Below are 22,666 nucleotides of genomic sequence, written 5' to 3'. Positions count from 1 at the left end.
AGGTGGACCTATCTCTACGTTTTGTGTGTGGGCAGCGTGTCACATGTAACTGGTGTTGTATATCAACTGGACCCAATAGATTGTCTAAAAGTAAAAATTCTGTTTTAATTTTCTTTTCTTCATATTCTCTCAGATCTCCAATATGGGACAATGTGGATCCAAGTTTAAAAGCAAAACTCAACACTGATAAGGATGAAGGAGAGTTTTGGTGAGTTATCAGCAAATATTCATCTATTCCCCCCCCCAAAAGTGTGTCTGCCTTTGCCAGATACTGTACATCCTAAGGCTGCCGTCACACTAGCAGTATTTGGTCAGGATTTTCCATCAGTATTTGCAAGCCAAAACCAGGAGTGGGTGATAAATACAGAAGTGGTGCATATGTTTCTATTATACTTTTCCTCTAATTGTCCCACTCCTGGTTTTGGCTTACAAATACTCATGTAAAATACTGACCAAATACTGCTAGTGTGACGGCAGCCTTAAACAATTGCCTACTTGAACCTTGCCTGAATGCTTTTCAGCTCTCTCCTACTCTCTCCTAAATTAATTTTCTGTGTTGGACTATCCTGACTTGTTAGGTTTCATTTTTAATAAAGTGATCACAAAGGGCCAGTTGTTTTTTTTTTTTTTTTTTTTCAGGATATCCATTTCTGACTTTCTGACAGAGTACTCAAGAGTTCAGATATGTGACGTCACCATGAATGAGTTGTGCGGTGGTGACAACTATGATTGGCACCTGACAGAATTCAATGGAGAATGGAAACTCGGAAGCACGTCTGGAGGGATGAGCTTTTTCGGTAAGAATGAGTATACTCCTAAATAGTGATGAGCGAGTGTACTCGTTGCTCGGGTTTTCCCGAGCACGCTCGGGTGGTCTCCGAGTATTTATGACTGCTTGGAGATTAAGTTTTCATCGCCTCAGCCGCATGATTTACAGCTATTAGCCAGCTTGATTACATGTGGGGATTACCTAGCACCCAGGCAACCCCCACATGTACTCAGCCTGGCTAATAGCTGTAAATCTTTCAGCTGCCGTGATGAAAACTTACAGTTATATGAAAAAGTTTGGGCACCCCTATTAATCTTAAGCTTAATGTTTTATAAAAATTGTTTTTTTTTGCAACAGCTATTTCAGTTTCATATATCTAATAACTGTTGGACACAGTAATGTTTCTGCCTTGAAATGAGGTTTATTGTACTAACAGAAAATGTGCAATCTGCATTCAAACAAAATTTGACAGGTGCATAAGTATGGGCACCCTTATCATTTTCTTGTTTTAAATACTCCTACCTACTTTTTACTGACTTACTAAAGCACTTTTTTTGGTTTTGTAACCTCATTGAGCTTTGAACTTCATAGCCAGGTGTATGCAATCATGAGAAAAGCTACTTAAAGTGGCCACTTGCAAGTTGTTCTCCTGTTTGAATCTCCTCTGAAGAGTGGCATCATGGGCTCCTCAAAACAACTGTCAAATGATCTGAAAACAAAGATTATTCAACATAGTTGTTCAGGGGAAGGATACAAAAAGCTGTCTAAGAGATTTAACCTGTCAATTTCCAATGTGAGGAACATAGTAAGGAAATGGAAGAACACAGGTACAGTTCTTGTTAAGGCCAGAAGTGGCAGGCCAAGAAAAAAATCAGAAAGGCAGAGAAGAAGAATGGTGAGATCAGTCAGGGACAATCCTCAGGCCACCTCCAGAGAGCTGCAGCATCAACTTGCTGCAGATGGTGTCACTGTGCATCTGTCAACTATACAACACACTTTGCACAAGGAGAAGCTGTATGGGAGAGTGATGCGAAAGAAGCCTTTTCTGCAAGCACGCCACAAACAGAGTCGGCTGAGGTATGCAAAAGCACATTTGGAGAAGCCAATTTCTTTTTGGAAGAAGGTCCTGTGGACTGATGAAACCAAGATTGAGTTGTTTGGTCATACAAAAAGGCGTTATGCATGGCGGCAAAAAAACACAGCATTCCAAGAAAAACACTTGCTACCCACAGTAAAATTTGGTGGAGGTTCCATCATGCTTTGGGGCTGTGTGGCCAATGCCGGCACTGGGAATCTTGTTAAAGTTGAGGGACGCATGGATTCCTCAGTATCAGCAGATTCTTGACAATAATGTTCATGAATCAGTGACAAAGTTGAAGTTACGCAGGGGATGGATCTTTCAGCAAGACAATGATCCAAAACACCGCTCCAAATCTACTCAGGCATTCATGCAGAGGAACAATTACACTGTTCTGGAATGGCCATCCCAGTCCCCAGACCTGAATATCATTGAACATCTGTGGGATCATTTGAAGAGGGCTGTCCACGCTCGGCGACCATCAAACTTAACTGAACTGGAATTGTTTTGTAAAGAGGAATGGTCAAATATACCTTCATCCAGGATTCAGGAACTCATTAAAAGCTACAGGAAGGGACTAGAGGCTGTTATTTTTGCAAAAGGAGGATCTACTAAATATTAATGTCACTTTTCTGGTGAGGTGCCCATACATTTGCACCTGTCAAATTTTGTTTGAATGCAGATTGCACATTTTCTGTTAGTACAATAAACCTCATTTCAAGGCAGAAACATTACTGTGTCCAACAGTTATTAGATATATGAAACTGAAATAGCTGTTGCAAAAAAAACAATTTTTATAAAACATTAAGCTTAAGATTAATAGGGGTGCCCAAACTTTTTCATATAACTGTAATCTCCGAACACTAACAAATACTCGGAGGTCACCTGAGAGTGATACACAGCTGATAGTCCTACTGAATAGACTGTTAGAATTTGTATTATGGCAAGAAAAAAGCTGCTAAGTAAAGAAAAACGAGTGGCCATCATTATTTTAATTAGTAATACAAGAAGATGTGGCACTAAAAATAATTAAAAACAGTCGTTAATGGAAGGCTGCACACAAACTGAATAAAACATTAGTATTTAATACAACCATTAAATGATGGTATGAACTTACAAAATTACTTTTATACTAGCAGGTAGTATCTAATACTGTAGAAGAGCTGTATGCCTAATGCAGCAAAATACTTTCAGTAACATATTTGCAAGTTGACTTACTTTTTATTTTTTGTGCATCATAATAATATGGGGTTACTAAAAGTGGTTAGGCCATTCAATAGTAAATTATGCTAATATAAAACATTGCATCCCTATACTATTAACCCCTTCATGACCCAGCCTATTTTGACCTTAATGACCTGGCCATTTTTTGCAATTCTGACCAGTGTCCCTTTATGAGGTAATAACTCAGGAACGCTTCAACAGATCCTAGCGATTCTGAGATTGTTTTTTCATGACATATTGGGCTTCATGTTAGTGGTAAATTTAGGCCGATAATTTTTGCGTTTATTTCTAAAAAAAATCGGAAATTTGGTGAAAATTTTGAAAATTTGGCAATTTTCAAATTTTGAATTTTTATTCCGTTAAACCAGAGAGTTATGTGACACAAAATAGTTAATAAAAACATTTCCCACATGTCTACTTTACATCAGCTTAATTTTGGAAACAAAATGTTTTTTTTGCTAGGAAGTTATAAGGGTTAAAATTTAACCAACGATTTCTCATTTTTACAACAAAATTTACAAAACCATTTTTTTTAGGGACCACCTCACATTTGAAGTCACTTTGAGGGGTCTATATGAGAGAAAATACCCAAAAGTGACACCATTCTAAAAACTGCACCCCTCAAGGTGCTCAAAACCACATTCAAGTAGTTTATTAACCCTTCAGGTGTTTCACAGCAGCAGAAGCAACATGGAAGGAAAAAATGAACATTTAACTTTTTAGTCACAAAAATGATCTTTTAGCAACAATTTTTTTATTTTCCCAAGGGTAAAAGGAGAAACTGGACCATGAACCTTGTTGTCTAATTTGTCCTGAGTACGCTGATACCTCATATGTGGGGGTAAACCACTGTTTGGGCGCACGGCAGGGCTCGGAAGGGAAGGAGCGCCATTTGACTTTTTGAATGAAAAATTGGCTCCAATCTTTAGCGGACACCATGTTGCGTTTGGAGAGCCCCCATGTGCCTAAACATTGGAGCTCCCCCACAAGTGACCCCATTTTGGAAACTAGACCCCCCAAGGAACTTATCTAGAAGCATAGTGAGCACTTTAAACCCTCAGGTGCTTCACAAATTGATCCGTAAAAATGAAAAAGTACTTTTTTTTCACACAAAATTTATTTTAGCCTCAATTTTTTCATTTTCACATAGGCAACAGGATAAAATGGATCCTAAAATATGTTGGGCAATTTCTCCTGAGTACGCCGATACCTCATATGTGGGGGTAAACCACTGTTTGGGTGCACGGCAAGGCTCGGAAGGGAAGGCGCGCCATTTGACTTTTTGAATGGAAAATTAGCTCCAATCGTTAGCAGACACCATGTCGCGTTTGGAGAGCCCCTGTGTGCCTAAACATTGGAGCTCCCCCACAAGTGACCCCATTTTGGAAACTAGACCTCCCAAGGATCTAATCCAGATGTGTGGTGAGCACTTTGAACCCCCAAGTGCTTCACAGAAGTTAATAACGCATAGCCGTGAAAATAAAAAATAATTTTTATTTTCTCAAAAATGATTTTTTAGCCCACAATTTTTTATTTTCCCAAGGGTAACAGGAGAAATTGGACCCCAAAAGTTGTTGTCCAGTTTCTCCTGAGTATGCTGATACCCCATATGTGGGGGTAAACCACTGTTTGGGCACAATTCGGGGCTCGGAAGGGAAGTAGTGACGTTTTGAAATGCAGTCTTTGGTGGAGTGGTCTGCGGGCGTCACATTCCATTTGCAGAGCCCCTGATGTGCCTAAACAGTAGAAACCCCCCACAAGTGACCCCATTTTGGAAACTAGACCCCCCCAAGGAACTTATCTAGATATGTGGTGAGCACTTTGAACCCCCAAGTGCTTCACAGAAGTTTATAACGCAGAGCCGTGTGAACATAAAAAATCATTTTTCTTTCCTCAAAAATGTTTTAGCAAGCAATTTTTTATTTTCGCAAGGGTAACAGGAGAAATTGGACCCCAATAAATGTTGCCTAGTTTGTCCTAAGTATGCTGGTACCCCATATGTGGGGGTAAACTACTGTTTGGGGCGCACGTCAGGGCTCGGAATGGAGGGAGCACCATTTGACTTTTTGAACGCAAGATTGGCTGGAATAAATGGTGGCGCAATGTTGCGTTTGGAGACCCCTGATGTGCCTAAACAGTGGAAACCCCTAAATTCTAACCCCAACACTAACCCCAACACACCCCTAACCCTAATCCCTACTCTAGCCATAACCCTAATCACAACCCTAACCCCAACACACCCCTAACCACAACCCTAACCCTAATCCCAACCCTAACCCTAATCCCAACCCTAACCCCAACTTTAACCCCAACACATCCCTAACCCTAACCATAACCCTAACCACAAGCCTATTCTTAACCCTATTTCCAACCCTAGCCCTAATTCCAACCCTAACTCTAATTCTAACCCTAAGGCTATGTGCCCACGTTGCGGATTCGTGTGAGATTTTTCCGCACCATTTTTGAAAAATCCGCAGGTAAAAGGCACTGCCTGCCTGATCCGTAGCCAATTCCGCACCGTGTGCACATAGCCTAATTCTAACACTAACCCTAGTTCTAACCCTAACCCTACCCCTACCCCTAACCCTACCCCTAACCCTAACCCTACCCCTAACCCTAGTTCTAACCCTAGTGGAAAAAAAAAATATTTTCTTTATTTTATTATTGTCCCTACCTATGGGGGTGATAAAGGGGGGGTTCATTTACTATTTTTTTTATTTTGATCACTGTGATAGGTTTTATCACAGTGATCAAAATGTAGCTGGAACGAATCTGCCGGCCGGCAGATTCGGCGGGCGCACTGCGTATGCGCCCGCCATTTTGGAAGACGGCAGGGCCCGTGGAGAAGACGGACGGACACCGGGAGGCTCGGTAAGTATGAGGGGGGTGATCGGAGGACGGGGGGTGGTATCGGAGCACGGGGGAGCGGACAGGAGGACGGGGGAGTGGACAGGCGGAAGGAGGGGACTACGGGACAGATCGGAGGACTGGGGAGGCGATCGGTGGCGGTGGGGGGGACAGATCAGGGTTTCCAGCCATGGCCGATGATATTACAGCATCGGCCATGGCTGGATTGTAATATTTCACCAGTTTTCATAGTGAAATATTACAAATCGCTCTGATTGGCTGTTTCACTTTCAACAGCCAATAAGAGCGATCGTAGCCATGGGGGGGTGAAGCCACCCCCCCTGGGCTGAAGCACCACTCCCCCTGTCCCTGCAGATCGAGTGAAATTGGAGTTAACCCTTTCACCCGATCTGCAGGGACGCGATCATTCCATGACGCCACATAGGCGTCACAGGTCGGATTGGCACCGACTTTCATGACGCCTACGTGGCGTCATGGGTCGGGAAGGGGTTAATAAATAATACTGATATGTGATACATACAGTTATTTTTTTCTTTTACAGACACATTTTCCATCAACCCGCAATATAAATTTACGCTGCGAGCTCCAGATGGTGACACCAGTAAGATGTGTCGTGTCATTGTGTCTCTGTTGCAAAAGGATCGAAGGAAGATAAAACTAAGGGCTGCAGCTTACATTAGTCTTGGATTCTATATATATAAGGTTATTATTACTTTAATAACATAATTAATATTCATACTTGCCAACTTTCAGGGATTTCCTCCAGGAGGCCATTCTACATTCCCTCCATGTCTCTTCCACTCAAATTTCCCTCCTGAATTTGCATGTAGTAAAATGAGAAAATCCATCATCACTAGTTGCAAGAGTGAAAAAAGTGATCATATTTTATTATTAAGAGCAACAAGCTTGAGGCAATTCCCCAAGGCTTGAAAAAGAGCATCCGTTTGAGGCATGTTGTCTTTGAGCTTGTTGCACACATGCAATAAAAATTATGACTTTTTTCACTCTTGAAACTGGTGATGCTGGACTTTGTTCCATTACAAGTGGTCACATGTTGTTAGGGTTAGCAGATCGCACTAAATAAAATATAATAATAAAGTGTGATCGCAACCCGGGGTCCACCGTGCAGAGGTGTAAAACTGCTGCTATAGAGTAATGGCGGAACACACGGCAAGCATATACCTGACACGACTGCGTTACTGCCACGCAGTGTGAACAGAAAGCACAGCCCACAGCTCTGTTAACTTCACAGAGCGAAGAAACTAAGGGTTGAACTTGCTCAGTAATCGACCCGTGCCAATCGCACATGTGGCCGAAACAGATGCAGAGTCGAAGGGAAATACTACGCTGACGCTAGTTAACTAAACCAAACCCTGTAGAACTCACAGGGGAGCAAAAAGGCTCTGTGGTTAAACTCGCTCTGTAACTCAGCTGTGCTAACCGCACACACGACAGGATACAGATGCTGGAAGCCAAGCGGCAAGCAAAATCCCTAACTGGCTCAAAGCTGAGCAAGATCACATCACACACACGCGCAGTCAGAGTGGTAGCGTATCCACTCACATAAACCCACACAAATGATACTAGCTCACCAGCATGCGCCTCTGAGAGCCTTTTATATGTAAAGCTCAAGTCCAGTCGGACAGGACCTTTCCCGTGGACGAATCCGGAGCTGCACATCACCAAATCAGCTGACGACTGAGCATCAATGAGATGGCGCCACCTCACAGACATGCTCAGTAACTTGATCTCTGGACTCAGGCCATGTGCACACGTTCAGGATTGTTAGCGTTTTTTTCGCGTTTTTTCGCTATAAAAACGTGATAAAAACGCGAAAAAAAACGCTTACATAAGCCTCCTATTATTTACAGGGTATTCCGCATTTTTGGTGCAAATGTTGCGATTTTTTCCGCGAAAAAATCGCATAGCGGAAAAAAAAGCAACATGTTCATTAAAAATGCGGAATTGCAGGGATTCCGCACACCTAGGGGTCCATTGATCTGCTTACTTCCCGCACGGGGCTGTGCACACCATGCGGGAAGTAAGCAGATTATATGCGGTTGGTACCCAGGGTGGAGGAGAGGAGACTCTCCTCCACGCACTGGGCACCATATAAGTGGTCAAAAAATAAGAAATAAAATAATAAACAGTCCTATACTCACCCTCGATGTCTTGCCGCCTCCTCGCACGCTGCCGTTCGGTTTCTGTACCTGGTGTGCGCTGAAGGACCTCGCCGAATGACGTCACTGTCCTGTGATTGGTCGTGAGCGGTCATGTGACCGCTCACGTGACCGTGACGTCACGGGAGGTCCTGTGCGCACAGACCAGCTATACGGAACGGACGCCGGTGAGATGTCTGGGTGAGTATAAGCATTTTTTTATTTTTTTTATTATTTTTAAACATTCTATCTTTTACTATAGATGCTGCATAGGCAGCATCTATAGTAAAAAGTTGGTCACACTTGTCAAACGCTATGTTTGACAAGTGTGACCAACCTGTCAGTCAGTTTTCCAAGCGATGCTACAGATCGCAGGGAAAACTTTAGCATTCTGCAAGCTAATTACGCTTGCAGAATGCTAAAAAAACGCGAAAAAAACGGAAAAAAAACGCAAAAAAAAAAATGCGGATTTCTTGCAGAAAATTTCCGGTTTTCTTCAGGAATTTTCTGCAAGAAATCCGCAACGTGTGCACATACCTTAGGCTCTAGAGCATCAGAATTCAGCTGCCTATCTCTGATTGCCATAGAGTTGGCAGAAGAGCCAGCAGCAACCAAGCGTGTACTTAGGCTACGTTCACATTTGCGTTGTGCGCCGCAGCGTCGGCGCCGCAGCGCACAACGCAAACAAAAACGCACGCTAAAACGCTGCGTTTTGCGCCGCATGCGTCCTTTTTGGCCGAAAGTTGGACGCAAAAAAAATGCAACTTGAAGCGTTTCTTGCGTCCAACGCTTGCGGCCATGCGGCGCAAAACGCAGCACAACGCATGTCCATGCGCCCCCATGTTAAATATAGGGGCGCATGACGCATGCGGCGCCGCTGCGGCGCCCGACGCTGCGGCGCTGACCGCAAATGTGAACGTAGCCTAAGAGCCTCAGCAAGATGCTGGGACCGACATCTGTGCTGAGCAGCAATCTGAGCGGCCGGAGCCAAATAGGGGACCGCAGAGGCAGATAAGGCTTGGGATCTATCCCTCCCTGACGCCTAAGACATATAATACTTCATTTTACCTCTAGTGGACACTGTTGTAATAATATGTAGCCAGTAAGGGGAATCAATGAGATCATTAACGATAAGGCTATATTCTCACAGAGTTTTTTTGAGGCATTTTTAAAGTGAACATGTCAGCAGGATTTTCTTAAGTAACCTACAGACACTGTCAGGTTGGCAGTGTTATACTGGTTAAAATGATACGTTGGGTGAAGAAATCCATCTTGTGGTTCTTGTGTAATCAGAGTTAGAAGTTTTCAGTTAATGATATGCCCGGGCTCCGGGATGGGACTGTAGGCAGAGTCCTATCTTCCTGCTATGTTTTGCTCTAAGCCAGAAAAACCAAGGACAGACCTGCCCACAGGCCGCCCTGAAGTACAAACAGTCAGTCTCTATGATGAGGAACATGTTTGTGCTTCGGTGTGGTCTGTGGGAAGGTGTCTCCCACAGGTGCTGACAGGTTCACTTTAAAGTACCATCTTCTTTATTCTGTCCTCATACACGTTAGCACGGTGTGTAATGAGACTTCTAGCCATATCCCCCGTCTTCTTTAAGAAAGAGGGGCTGTAAAGTTGTAACCTTCTTTTATAGATTGTAGATGTGACAGGAAAGCGTGAAACTATAAGATGCAATAACAGGAGCATTTCAGAATATATAACTGTACAGTGCATAGAATACAGATAGTCTGCAATACACAGTAACCCGAGGTAATATACAAGCTGATGATTCCCTATTTAACACAGCAGACGTACTTATATATATTTATAGTGACTCACCAACTATGCTCAGAGCAGGCTGTTTACAAGGTGCATGACAGAAAAACTAGTGGTGTGGTTCCTCCTCAGGAGTATACAGGAACAATGGTTGCTGTTCCTATCACAGTGTCATAACAAGACCACAATGCATCAGGAACAATCCCACAATGCTCTAGGAACTTCCCATAATACATTGCAAACTGAACTAGAATGCATACATTAAACCGCCAGCAGATGGTGCTGTTACCATACAATATAACAATATAGGAAGGATTCATATTCATTTCCTAAGAAATGAACAGGAAGAGTTCACCAAAATCCTCTTCAAAAATTTGTCTGGGAAAGATCTGCTCCAAAACTCCTCAAATAGCGCTGTGGGAACATTGCCGAGAGTTATTGCCGCTGCCACTCTCGATCCAAGGCAGTGAGGACAATCTTGCTCATCTCTCGTGCAGTAGACAAATGTTTTGTTTCTGTATATTCACTATTTGCCTCCATATAACAGCTTAGCAGTTCAGATGTATTGCCTCTGGGGAAGAAGTTCTTTGAGGACAATAAGTGTGTGTCGTCTGAAGCAACATATGATAATACTTACCGCGAGGCAGCCAAACGAATTGACCTTCTTCCGGGAGATTATGTTGTTGTGCCGGCAAACAAAACTCCAGCAGATGAAGCTGCTTTTTACCTCCGTATCTTCACTAAGGAACCAACCAGAGCACAGTGAGTACTGTATGCGGAAAAGACTGCTGTTACCTTAAAAAAGTGTGAAGCGAGAAACTCGCACGAGTCTCAGGCATCAATACCCGGCACTGCCGGCGGCACTCGGGACCGAGCTTGCACACTCCGGCAGTGCCGGGAACTGATGCCTCGCGTGAGTGTCTCGCACCGCACTCGTAAGTGTGACCCCGGCCTTACCAGGAGTTAAGGGACATGGACACCTTTGCATTTTATGGATAATTCTCCCGCTCTACTCTTTTTTAATTTAGGGAACCAGGGAACAGCACACTGACGGCTATATTTCAGGTGATATTGATATTTCTTGAATCAAACGACCTCTGTTGTCGCCACGCATCGAGGGACATTCTGAGACATTGTGTCTGCCCCAAATTAAATTGTAAAATCCAAGTACATGTAACGCTTAGTATCAGAACAGAACCCCTTTATTCCATCATTTGGTCACTCTTTATATAGGTTAATAATAGTCATGCGTTGTAACAATATAACTGGCTCAGCTCTATATTATATGTGCTGATATCAGCATACCTGTAATTGGCTGAAGTGAACACTATGGACACCCAGCTTTTGGGTCTAGGAGTGGATCTCTCCTTGGTTTTACTTCTCCGTTATCTCTAAGACTTTCCTAAACCCCCCCCAGCCCTTACGTAGACTCCATCTTTCAAGGAAGGAGATGCACGTACAAAGAAACAAAAATGGAGTAAGGATCGATAAATATAAATCCTGCTCTAACACCTCATATGGGATATTTGTAAGAAAATAGGAGATATTGTATGGTTCTATGGAAATGGAGGAAGTCGGTGAAATCACCAGTGGGTTATCATTTAGTTCAGTCCTCAAGGAAGTTGATGGGTCGTCTACACTGAATTCACTATGTGGACAGAGCTGCGGAATATCCTGCTGATATTACATGTGGGGAAATTAACATTATCTTTTTCTTCTAAATAATTTCCAGCCTGTCCTTACTCCAGAGACTGATTCTCAGTTTGTCATTGTGAATGATGAGGTATCTATCTATCTATCTATCTATCTATCTATCTATCTATCTATCTATCTATCTATCTATCTATCTATCTATCTATCTATCATCTATCAATTATCTATCTATCTATCTCTCTATCTATTATCTATCGAATCTATATATTATCTATTATCTATCTATCTCTATCTATATATTATCTAGTATCTATCTATCTATTATCTATCATCTATCTATTATCTATCTATCTATCTATCTATCTATCTATCATCTATTATCTATCATCTATCAATTATCTATCTATCTATCTATCTATCCATCTATGTATCTATCTATCTATCTGTCTATCTATCTATTTATCATCTATCTATTATCTATCATCTATCTATCATCTATCTATTATCTATCTATCTATCTATCTATCTATCTATCTATCTATTATCTATCTATCTATCTATCTATCATCTATTATCTATCTATCTATCTATCTATCTATCTATTATCTATCTATCTATCTATCATCTATCATTTATCTATTATATATCTATCTATCTATTTATCTATCTGTCTGTCTGTCTATCTATCTCACTATCTATTATCTATCTATTATCTATTATCTATCTATCTATCTATCTATCTATCTATTATCTATCTATCTATCAATTATCTATCTATCTATCATCTATCAATTATCTATTATCTATCTATTATATATCTATCTATTATCTATCTATTATCTATCTATTGATCTATTATCTATCTATCTATCTATTATCTATCTATCTATCTATCTATCTATCTATCTATCTATCTATCTATCTATCAATTATCTATCTATCTATCTATCATCTATCTATTATCTATCTATCTATCTATCTATCTATCTATCATCTATTATCTATTATCTATCATCTATCTATTATCTATCTATCTATCTATCTATCTATCTATCTATCTATTATCTATCTATCATCTATCTATCATCTATCTATTATCTATCTATCTATCTATCTATCTATCTATCTATCTATCATCTATTATCTATCTATCATCTATCTATCATCTATCAATTATCTATCTATCTATCTCTCTATCTATTATCTATCGAATCTATATATTATCTATTATCTATCTATCTCTATCTATATATTATCTAGTATCTATCTATCTATTATCTATCATCTATCTATTATCTATCTATCTATCTATCTATCTATCTATCTATCATCTATTATCTATCATCTATCAATTATCTATCTATCTATCTATCCATCTATGTATCTATCTATCTATCTGTCTATCTATCTATTATCTATCTATCATCTATCTATTATCTATCATCTATCTATCATCTATCTATTATCTATCTATCTATCTATCTATTATCTATCTATCTATCTATCTATCTATCATCTATTATCTATCTATCTATCTATTATCTATCTATCTATCTATCTATCTATCTATCTATCTATCTATCTATCTATCTATCATCTATCATTTATCTATTATATATCTATCTATCTATTTATCTATCTGTCTGTCTGTCTATCTATCTCACTATCTATTATCTATCTATTATCTATTATCTATCTATCTATCTATCTATCTATTATCTATCTATCTATCTATCAATTATCTATCTATCTATCTATCATCTATCAATTATCTATTATCTATCTATTATATATCTATCTATTATCTATCTATTATCTATCTATTGATCTATTATCTATCTATCTATCTATCTATTATCTATCTATCTATCAATTATCTATCTATCTATCATCTATCTATTATCTATCTATCTATCTATCTATCTATCATCTATTATCTATTATCTATCATCTATCTATTATCTATCTATCTATCTATCTATTATCTATCTATCATCTATCTATCATCTATCTATTATCTATCTATCTATCTATCTATCTATCTATCTATCTATCATCTATTATCTATTATCTATCATCTATCTATTATCTATCTATTATCTATCATCTATCTATCTATCTATCTATCTATCATCTATTATCTATTATCTATCTATTATCTATCATCTATCTATCTATCTATTATCTATCTATCATCTATCTATCATCTATCTATCTATCTATCTATCATCTATTATCTATCATCTATCTATTATCTATCTATTATCTATCATCTATCTATCTATCTATCTATCTATCTATCTATCTATCTATCTATCGCAGACCACTGTACAACACTATACCATTGCATTCTATATATTCTCTAGTTTCAGAAAGGTGAATTTAATGAGAATGAAGTGAAGGACATGCTGAACAAGATGTTAGCAAAATGTAAGTTATGTGATGCCGGATGATTCTCTCTATTTCAAGGCGACTAAATATAACCCCAAACTGGCAAGTGCAAGTGTATGTGACTATGACACTAGGAACCAACAGCCAAAGAAGAGGAAGCACTATAGTGCCCTCCCCTACAGGACTTAATTGGCAGTGCCACTGGTAGCATGCATGCGACTTATGACACTTACACCAGTTACCGCCATCTTTAGTCACTAATATTGAGCAAACTGAAATGTAAAGTCACTGCTAGGTGGTGACTAATGTTAGAAAGATTGAGGCACTGTACGATTTTTTTTCTATTTGAGGTATTGTGGGCGCACATAATAGTGATTTAATAATGCTCACATGATCTGCTAAGCGGTGCCCAAATAATAATTCTATACAGTGACCGAATAACATACCGTATGGCTCCAAGATGACTAAAGATGCTCATAGAATACCTGTGTATACAGGTAGATTAGAGGTGGAGGTCCAAGGCTTCCTGTATAGAAATAAATCACATGTCTCTGTGCGCAGATCCTGAGCTCAAGTCAGCTGGACTCACTGTAAAAGCCGTCCAAGATCTGATCAAACTCATGGATGTACCCTTCTGAGTAACAGGTTTGGTTAATTTGAACGCCCCTATGATTGAATATGATGGCTTGAAAAAGGTTTTACGTCTTTGAAATGTGACAAAGTAAGACTAGTTTTTTTTTTTCTCAAAGTTAGAGAAGAAGCTTAAATCTTTCCTGACACATGTTGGGAGCGGGATTAGTGATCGGGATTATTTTTGGCATCAAAGACTAATCCAACACAATATCTGGTAGATGACCGCTGTATTAAACAGCCAGCATATGCTTGTAACAAAGCGATCGGAGCTAAGATAAACTCGTATTTCTGCTATGAAGTGTCACGATTCCCGGGTATTACTGCTGTGGGGAGAGCAGTGCGCCGCAGCATGGGAGCTGAGAGCAGAGCGATGGGGAACTCACTGGGTAGCAAACAGGACCTGAACCACGTGACAGGGTAGGAGGTGGTCGAGGGTGGCGCCAGATGCCGGGGTGCACAGGAGACGATATACACTGGAGAGTAATTAAACATGCCAAGATCAAAACAAGGAGATAACAAAGTAACCAAGGGGTGAGGAGGCGGAAGGGTAGTCAGAAAGGGAGTCAAAGGACAAAAAAGCCAACAGAACAAACAAGCAGAGTAAAGCAAGGAGGGCAAAAAAAGCAAACCGAGCACACACTAAGGGGTCAGACACACAGACTAAATGAAAATATAGCTGATGGGGAATCCTAGTCTGGAATGTGTATAAATACCCCTCCCAGATCCAAAGAGAGGCCAGCAATATTAACCCTGAGAGAGCAGGACATGAACCATGTCCTATACCATGACATGAACCTTTTAAATGCAGTTACCAATCTTTGACAAGGCATTTAAAGTTCGCAATCTGGGGACGAACCTTACAATGCATCTATTGAGCTCCAAGACAAGGTGATTCTGGAGTTATGGAGGGTTGGTATGGCAGCCAGGGGGCCTGATGAAGGTCACTATGCCTGCCATGTCGGTACTCCTACGAAGCTTCCATACGAGGTCATTCTTTATATTCTGCAAAATTGCTGTACTCAAATGTACGGAAAAAAACACACTTGTAAATAATGGTATGAAAATTTTCCTGCAGCACAATTAGCTTCAATATGTGTACATACTGAGTAATTGGCTAATCATGGATATATAAGGTTGCTCTTGGTAGTATGATGCTACCCCCCAAAAAAAGCAAATGCCAAAACGTACGTTGGGGTGTTTCTGGTTTTGGCACCACAGTCCTGCCCAGGTATTTTGCTCCATCTTGTTTTTACCCTGCTTAGATTTGTCTATGTCTGCTTATGTGATGGATTTGAGAATAACTATATACAAATTATGTGATTGGAAGAATTGACTTAGAGAAATGGGTAACTTCGATGGTACCTTGACTGCATCTACCTGTTTTTTTCCATGTGGTGCCGCATAGTGGTGTCCCACTTCTTTTACTTGTTTTTTAATGAGTCTTTTGTGATTTTTCTATTTACAGTAAAATTTTGATACCATTATTTACAAATGTGGTTCTTTTGTACATTTTCTATACGATCTATGTTCTTCTATGTACTGAACCGTTTGGTTTGTCCATGTCTAAGGTCTGTTTTGACTTATCCATTGGGGCATAGTTGTACTCTTGCAAAGGGACTGTGGACACAATTAAAACTTGTTGTACTGCAGTATAAAAAAATAAGTTTTCAAACAAGGGGAAAAAAATAAAATAAATGTTTAAAAAATATTTTTTTTAAATCAAATCACCCACTTCATTCAAAATAAAGATGTCTTTAAAAAAAAAAGCAAAAAACCAACATATTTGATATTGTCAAATCTATAATAGTCCAGTCTATTAAAATGTAAAAATATTTAACCCATATTTTAAATGCTGTATACTCAGCCCAAAAGCATAAAATAATAAACTCAAGAATTGTTTTTTGTTTTTTTTTGCTGACTGCTCCTTAGTTTAAAAAATAAAATAAAAGTAATCAAAACATTGTATGTACCCCAAAATAGATACCTGTCAAACAATGAACCTTAAAAGTACAAAAAAGGATGTCAAAGATTAATGACAATAAAAAAACATAAACTACGACTAATGATAATAAAAAAGATGATTTTATTAATTAATTTAAAAGGACATGAATAGAAGTTAGAAACTTGATGGAAAATGTCAGAAGAAAAAACAGATGACAAGAATAAAAAGAGTATCAGACTTGACAATTAACTACCTGTATAGAGGGGATAAAATACTCATGGATAAATATATAAATAACTTGGAATGGAAATAAATCTTATAAGAATAGTCAATTGACTCAGACAATCATTAGTTCCATCTTTTTGGGGATTTTTGCACCCCAAAATGGTATCAATAAAACATTATATCATCTCATTAAGAACACATCCTCAAGCAAATCAGTTGGCAAAAAAATAAAAAAGTTACGGGTCTCAGAAAATGGTGACTGAAAGAATTTTTGTTAAGAAATTTCTGAATTGTTCTCACCAGTAAAATAAAAAAATACAAAAAGTTAATTTTGCTGTAATTATACCCACCTGAAAAATTATGTTGCCGAATCGTTTTTCCAAACAATAAATGCTGTAAAACTAATTCACACCTTCCTCCTAAAAAAGTAGAAAAAGGTTTTTTTTGCACTTTTTCACCATACTTGAACATTTTAAAATTTTCTAGTGCAAAATATGGTCAAATTAATGACGTGTGCTGCTGTATTTTGTTTGTACAATTAATGAATTTATTCAAATCAAGCCGCAATATGGATACATTAATTAAAAAATAAAATAAAAAAAAGGTAACATCGACTCTAGAGGTCGAGTGTTCAGCTACGTTCAAGTATTACATAACCTCAAACACAAAAATTATCCATGCTTCGATTATAATAAATTGGGTAGAGTAGAACAGAGTAAAACATCCACTCTTCGCTGAAGCTACGGCTGACCGCTATCAGGAGCTGCCAGATCAGTTAAATACCTGAGCAATTATGGGAACTGGGAGCACCTGATGAGAGCTCAGCACCTCCCAGTCTCAGATTGGACGTCTGAGCTGTCAATCAAAACACAGACGGACAGCTCAGCACGCCCCTGCGCCAGACTGGACAACTGAGCTGTCAATCACTGCACAGACAGCTCAGCACTGAGGGGTACACATTTTTACAGTATTATTGACATCTTGACATCCTTCCACTTCTGTATTTTGACCTCTGAGAGCTTCTTTCCATGAGATCACCACCCTTCTTGTGTTCTATTGTCATAAAACTTCTCAATCTCCACAGTCACTGCCTGGTAACTGCTTCAAAGCCCACTTGAGTGTTCATCAGTGACTATCTATGATCGGACCCCCGTCCAGTCTCACAACAGATCTCCATTCACTTCTTGTACTCACTAATTAGAGACCCTATAAATACCAGCTTTTATGGATGAGCGTTTAACCGATTTATCAGATGTACATATTCACCAAGATTTTATTGCAATATAATCAAGCAATGACCCCAGGACTGCCCCAAAATAGGGGCTTATAATAACCACTTATGGGCTTTGCAGAATTATCCTTGCAAAATCGTGGTTCTGGAAAGTATGAACCATTACTTATTGCCTCAACAAATAGTCACTCAACGAATTAGCGCCACATGGCTTGGAAGGGCGGCCTCAAGCTAAATTTTGCTCACCAGTCCCAGTTTAGTTCTAGACTAATTTTAAGTAATGCCTTAAAATATTCTCTGTTTAACCGATGGAAAAAAAAACCTTAACTGAAGAGTATCCAGGTGGACAATAGTAAGACCTTGAGCGTAGAAGAATTCAAGAAGACCTGGCTGAAGGTGGACAACTACTGGGTAATGATATTTTTTCTTCTTTTTTGTTCATGTGGAGTCAAAAAACAGCGTTTAAATAAATGTGGTTTTGTAAGAACGCACGATTTTGATGCTACTTTGATGCGATATTTCATATCTTATTAGTGGACTTTTAATGTGTTCTTAATTATAATATGCTATGACGTAATATGCTGTGGATTTTTTTTGTGCTTTTAGGCAGCAAATATCTAGCCAAAAATTAATTTTAAAAAAGTGATTAAAAACAAAGGAACGATTAATGTGAGGAAAACACAAAAAAGAATTGACATTTGTTTTTTTTTTTTGCATGGGGAAAAAAAGCATCAACATGCAAACTATAGGTGTGTTTTCTTATTCAAATGGATTTGAAGCTTGATGCAAACAAATTGAAAAAAAATTGAATGTTATAGCTCTGTCTTAAAAATCAATGTAAAAAACTTATAAAAAAAGCTAAGTTTTTTTCATATTTTGTTTACACTGACTTTTGCAAATGTGCAGAGCATGTGGTCTTTTTATCTGAACATATCAAAGATGTATCAAAAAGAATGCAGAAATAAAAATCAATAAATGGATTAACACTTCTTTAAATAAAAAAAAAAGTATGTTCTTGGAAAAATGTGTCAAAAATTATGAAAGCTGCTTATTGGTCAGAACTGAGACTGAAAAATTTGTATCACAAGACTAAGTGAACGTTCCCTAAGATGATGAAGGCTATTGTCAGCTTACAGAAGACAACGGCTAATATTGAATATGATTCTCTGTTTCTTTTTCCTTTTAGCGCATTTTCCAGTCTGCGGATGATGACAAAAGTGCCACCCTTTCCGCCACCGAATTCCGAAATGCTTTGGAAAAATCAGGTACCCAACACTGCACAATGAAATTAAAAAATCAGTGTATTATTTATGATTTATGAAGGTTTGTCCTGGACAGGCCGTGAATAATGTGATCCCAGAAGACCCCTTTAAGATGCACTACATGTGTGGCATCTAAGACCCTTGATAATCTATGGCTACCAGCTCATGAGTTGGAAATACAACCTTCCTAAAGCCATGATGAAACTTTCTGAGGGTCTCAGCATGGTTTAATCAAGTGCAGTATATTCGCTCTATAAGGAGTCATACGATGTTTTATCACGGTTTTCGTGATCACGTCGGATATCGGAAACTTCTACCATATGATTTACTACTGTGGTTAATCTTCCTGTTATATGTACTACATATTTGGATGTTCATCTTTGTTTCAGATGTTCATGTTCTTTTCTTTTTTTCCTATTTTTCAGGCTTTAACTTTAATATCTCGATCCTGAATGCCATAGTGGATAAAGTCGGCCCTGACAGCCTGAAACTGGACTTTAATGTATTTATTTCCACCGTAGCAAATCTGGAGACCTTGTTCAGTGAGTTGCATAGTTTTTTTTCCATATACACAGAGACGACTGGCGTTACGTAGATGATGTCTTTCTCTCGGCTGAAGTTACAAATTGCTTAAACAGGACTGTTGTGAATTTGCTTTTTGCTCCCTCTAGTGGTTACTAGTTTTTTGACTCTGGTTTTTCTGTCATTCCTTTTATCCGCACCTGGGTCGTTAGTTAGGGGTGTTGCTATATAAGCTCCCTGGACCTTCAGTTCCATGCCTGGCAACGTAGTTATCAGAGCTAGTCTGCTGTGCTCTTGTCTACTGATCCTGGTTCCGGTTATATCAGCTAAGTCTGCTTTTTTGCTTTTTGCTATTTGTTTTGGTTTTGTATTTTTTGTCCAGCTTGTTCCAAATCTATATCCTGACCTTTGCTGGAAGCTCTAGGGGGCTGGTGTTCTCCCCCCGGACCGTTAGACGGTTCGGGGGTTCTTGAATTTCCAGTGTGGATTTTGATAGGGTTTTTGTTGACCATATAAGTTACCTTTCTTTATTCTGCTATCAGTAAGCGGGCCTCTCTGTGCTAAACCTGGTTCATTTCTGTGTTTGTCATTTCCTCTTACCTCACCGTTATTATTTGTGGGGGGCTTCTATCCAGCTTTGGGGTCCCCTTCTCTGGAGGCAAGAAAGGTCTTTGTTTTCCTCTACTAGGGGTAGTTAGATTCTCCGGCTGGCACGTGTCATCTAGAATCAACGTAGGAATGATCCCCGGCTACTTCTAGTGTTGGCGTTAGGAGTAGATATATGGTCAACCCAGTTACCACTGCCCTATGAGCTGGATTTTTGTATTCTGCAGACTTCCACGTTCCTCTGAGACCCTCGCCATTGGGGTCATAACAGTTTGCCAGGCCAGTATTAAATGTTTAATGCATTGCAGAAGAGGGATTATAAGAAAGAAGATTCTGAGTTTTTTTTTTTTTTTTTTTCTCTTTCTCCTTCCCCTTTACCTCAGAGTGGCTATGCTTGCTGCAGACATGAATGTCCAGACCTTGATTACAAGTGTGGACCAGCTGGCTACTCGTGTGCAGGGCATACAAGACTATGTTATCAGAAATCCTAGGTCAGAACCTAAAATACCGATTCCTGAACTGTTTTCCGGAGACAGGTTTAAGTTTAGGAATTTCATGAATAATTGTAAATTGTTTTTGTCCCTGAGACCCTGTTCATCTGGAGACTCTGCTCAGCAAGTAAAAATTGTTATTTCGTTCTTACGGGGCGACCCTCAGGATTGGGCTTTTTCGCTGGCGCCGGGAGATCCGGCATTGGCTGATATTGATGCGTTTTTTCTGGCGCTCGGTTTACTTTATGAGGAACCCAATCTTGAGATTCAGGCAGAAAAGGCCTTGCTGGCTATGTCTCAGGGGCAGGACGAGGCTGAAGTGTATTGCCAAAAATTTCGGAAATGGTCTGTGCTGACACATTGGAACGAGTGTGCACTGGCCGCTAATTTTAGAAATGGCCTTTCTGATGCCATTAAGAATGTTATGGTGGGTTTTCCCATTCCCACAGGTCTGAATGATACTATGGCACTGGCTATTCAAATTGACCGGCGGTTGCGGGAGCGCAAAACCGCAAATTCCCTCATGGTGTTGTCTGAACAGACACCTGATTTAATGCAATGTGATAGAATTCTGACTAGAAATGAGCGGAAAATTCATAGACGCCGGAATGGCTTGTGCTACTACTGTGGTGATTCTACACATGTTATCTCAGCATGCTCTAAACGTATAGCTAAGGTTGTTAGTCCTGTCACCGTTGGTAATTTGCAACCTAAATTTATTCTGTCTGTAACTTTGATTTGCTCACTGTCGTCTTATCCTGTCATGGCGTTTGTAGATTCAGGTGCTGCCCTGAGTCTTATGGATCTGTCATTTGCTAAGCACTGTGGTTTTACTCTTGAACCATTAGAAAATCCTATTCCTCTTAGGGGTATTGATGCTACACCATTGGCAGCAAATAAACCGCAGTATTGGACACAGGTTATCATGTGCATGACTCCTGAACACCGCGAGGTGATACGTTTCCTGGTTTTACATAAAATGCATGATTTGGTTGTTTTAGGGCTGCCATGGTTACAGACCCATAATCCCGTCCTGGACTGGAAGGCTATGTCAGTGTCAAGTTGGGGCTGTCGTGGTATTCATGGGGATTCCCTGCCTGTGTCTATTGCTTCTTCTACGCCTTCGGAAGTTCCGGAGTATTTGTCTGATTATCAGGATGTCTTCAGTGAGTCTGAGTCCAGTGCACTGCCTCCTCATAGGGACTGTGACTGTGCTATAGATTTGATCCCAGGCAGTAAATTTCCTAAGGGAAGACTGTTTAATCTGTCGGTACCTGAACATACCGCTATGCGTTCATATATCAAGGAGTCTCTGGAGAAAGGACATATTCGTCCGTCTTCTTCCCCTCTTGGTGCGGGATTCTTTTTTGTGGCAAAAAAGGACGGATCTTTGAGACCTTGTATTGATTATCGGCTTTTAAATAAGATCACTGTCAAATTTCAGTATCCTTTACCGCTGTTGTCTGACTTGTTTGCCCGGATTAAAGGTGCCAAGTGGTTCACCAAGATAGACCTTCGTGGTGCGTACAACCTTGTGCGCATTAAGCAAGGTGATGAATGGAAAACCGCATTCAATACGCCCGAAGGTCATTTTGAGTACTTGGTGATGCCTTTTGGGCTCTCCAATGCGCCTTCAGTTTTTCAGTCCTTTATGCATGACATTTTCCGGAAGTATCTGGATAAATTTTTGATTGTTTATCTGGATGATATTTTGGTTTTTTCTGATAATTGGGATTCGCATGTGGAGCAGGTCAGGTTGGTCTTTAAAATTTTGCGTGAAAATTCTTTGTTTGTCAAGGGCTCAAAGTGTCTCTTTGGTGTACAGAAGGTTCCCTTTTTGGGGTTCATTTT

The 22,666-nt window shown here is 39.6% G+C and overlaps 1 protein-coding gene across 1 annotated transcript in view; it reads left to right on the top strand.

Annotated features, from left to right (window-relative positions):
- Window positions 1–22,666, top strand: part of LOC143804275 (calpain-8-like) — a 68,760-nt gene that overhangs the window by 41,372 nt on the left and 4,722 nt on the right. Inside the window, exons 8-18 of the mRNA XM_077282209.1 lie at window positions 134–208; window positions 640–797; window positions 6,481–6,641; window positions 10,407–10,621; window positions 10,888–10,924; window positions 11,592–11,642; window positions 13,879–13,942; window positions 14,465–14,529; window positions 18,277–18,345; window positions 19,121–19,199; window positions 19,622–19,738. Coding sequence (XP_077138324.1) covers window positions 134–208; window positions 640–797; window positions 6,481–6,641; window positions 10,407–10,621; window positions 10,888–10,924; window positions 11,592–11,642; window positions 13,879–13,942; window positions 14,465–14,529; window positions 18,277–18,345; window positions 19,121–19,199; window positions 19,622–19,738 — 1,091 coding nt within the window. The remainder of the gene's footprint in view (window positions 1–133; window positions 209–639; window positions 798–6,480; window positions 6,642–10,406; window positions 10,622–10,887; window positions 10,925–11,591; window positions 11,643–13,878; window positions 13,943–14,464; window positions 14,530–18,276; window positions 18,346–19,120; window positions 19,200–19,621; window positions 19,739–22,666) is intronic.

Source organism: Ranitomeya variabilis, chromosome 2 (assembly GCF_051348905.1).
Source record: "Ranitomeya variabilis isolate aRanVar5 chromosome 2, aRanVar5.hap1, whole genome shotgun sequence".
In the NCBI taxonomy this organism is placed as follows: Eukaryota; Metazoa; Chordata; class Amphibia; order Anura; family Dendrobatidae; genus Ranitomeya; species Ranitomeya variabilis.
Note: the sequence above shows the minus strand (reverse complement) of the source record. Positions and strands in the feature narration are given on the sequence as shown.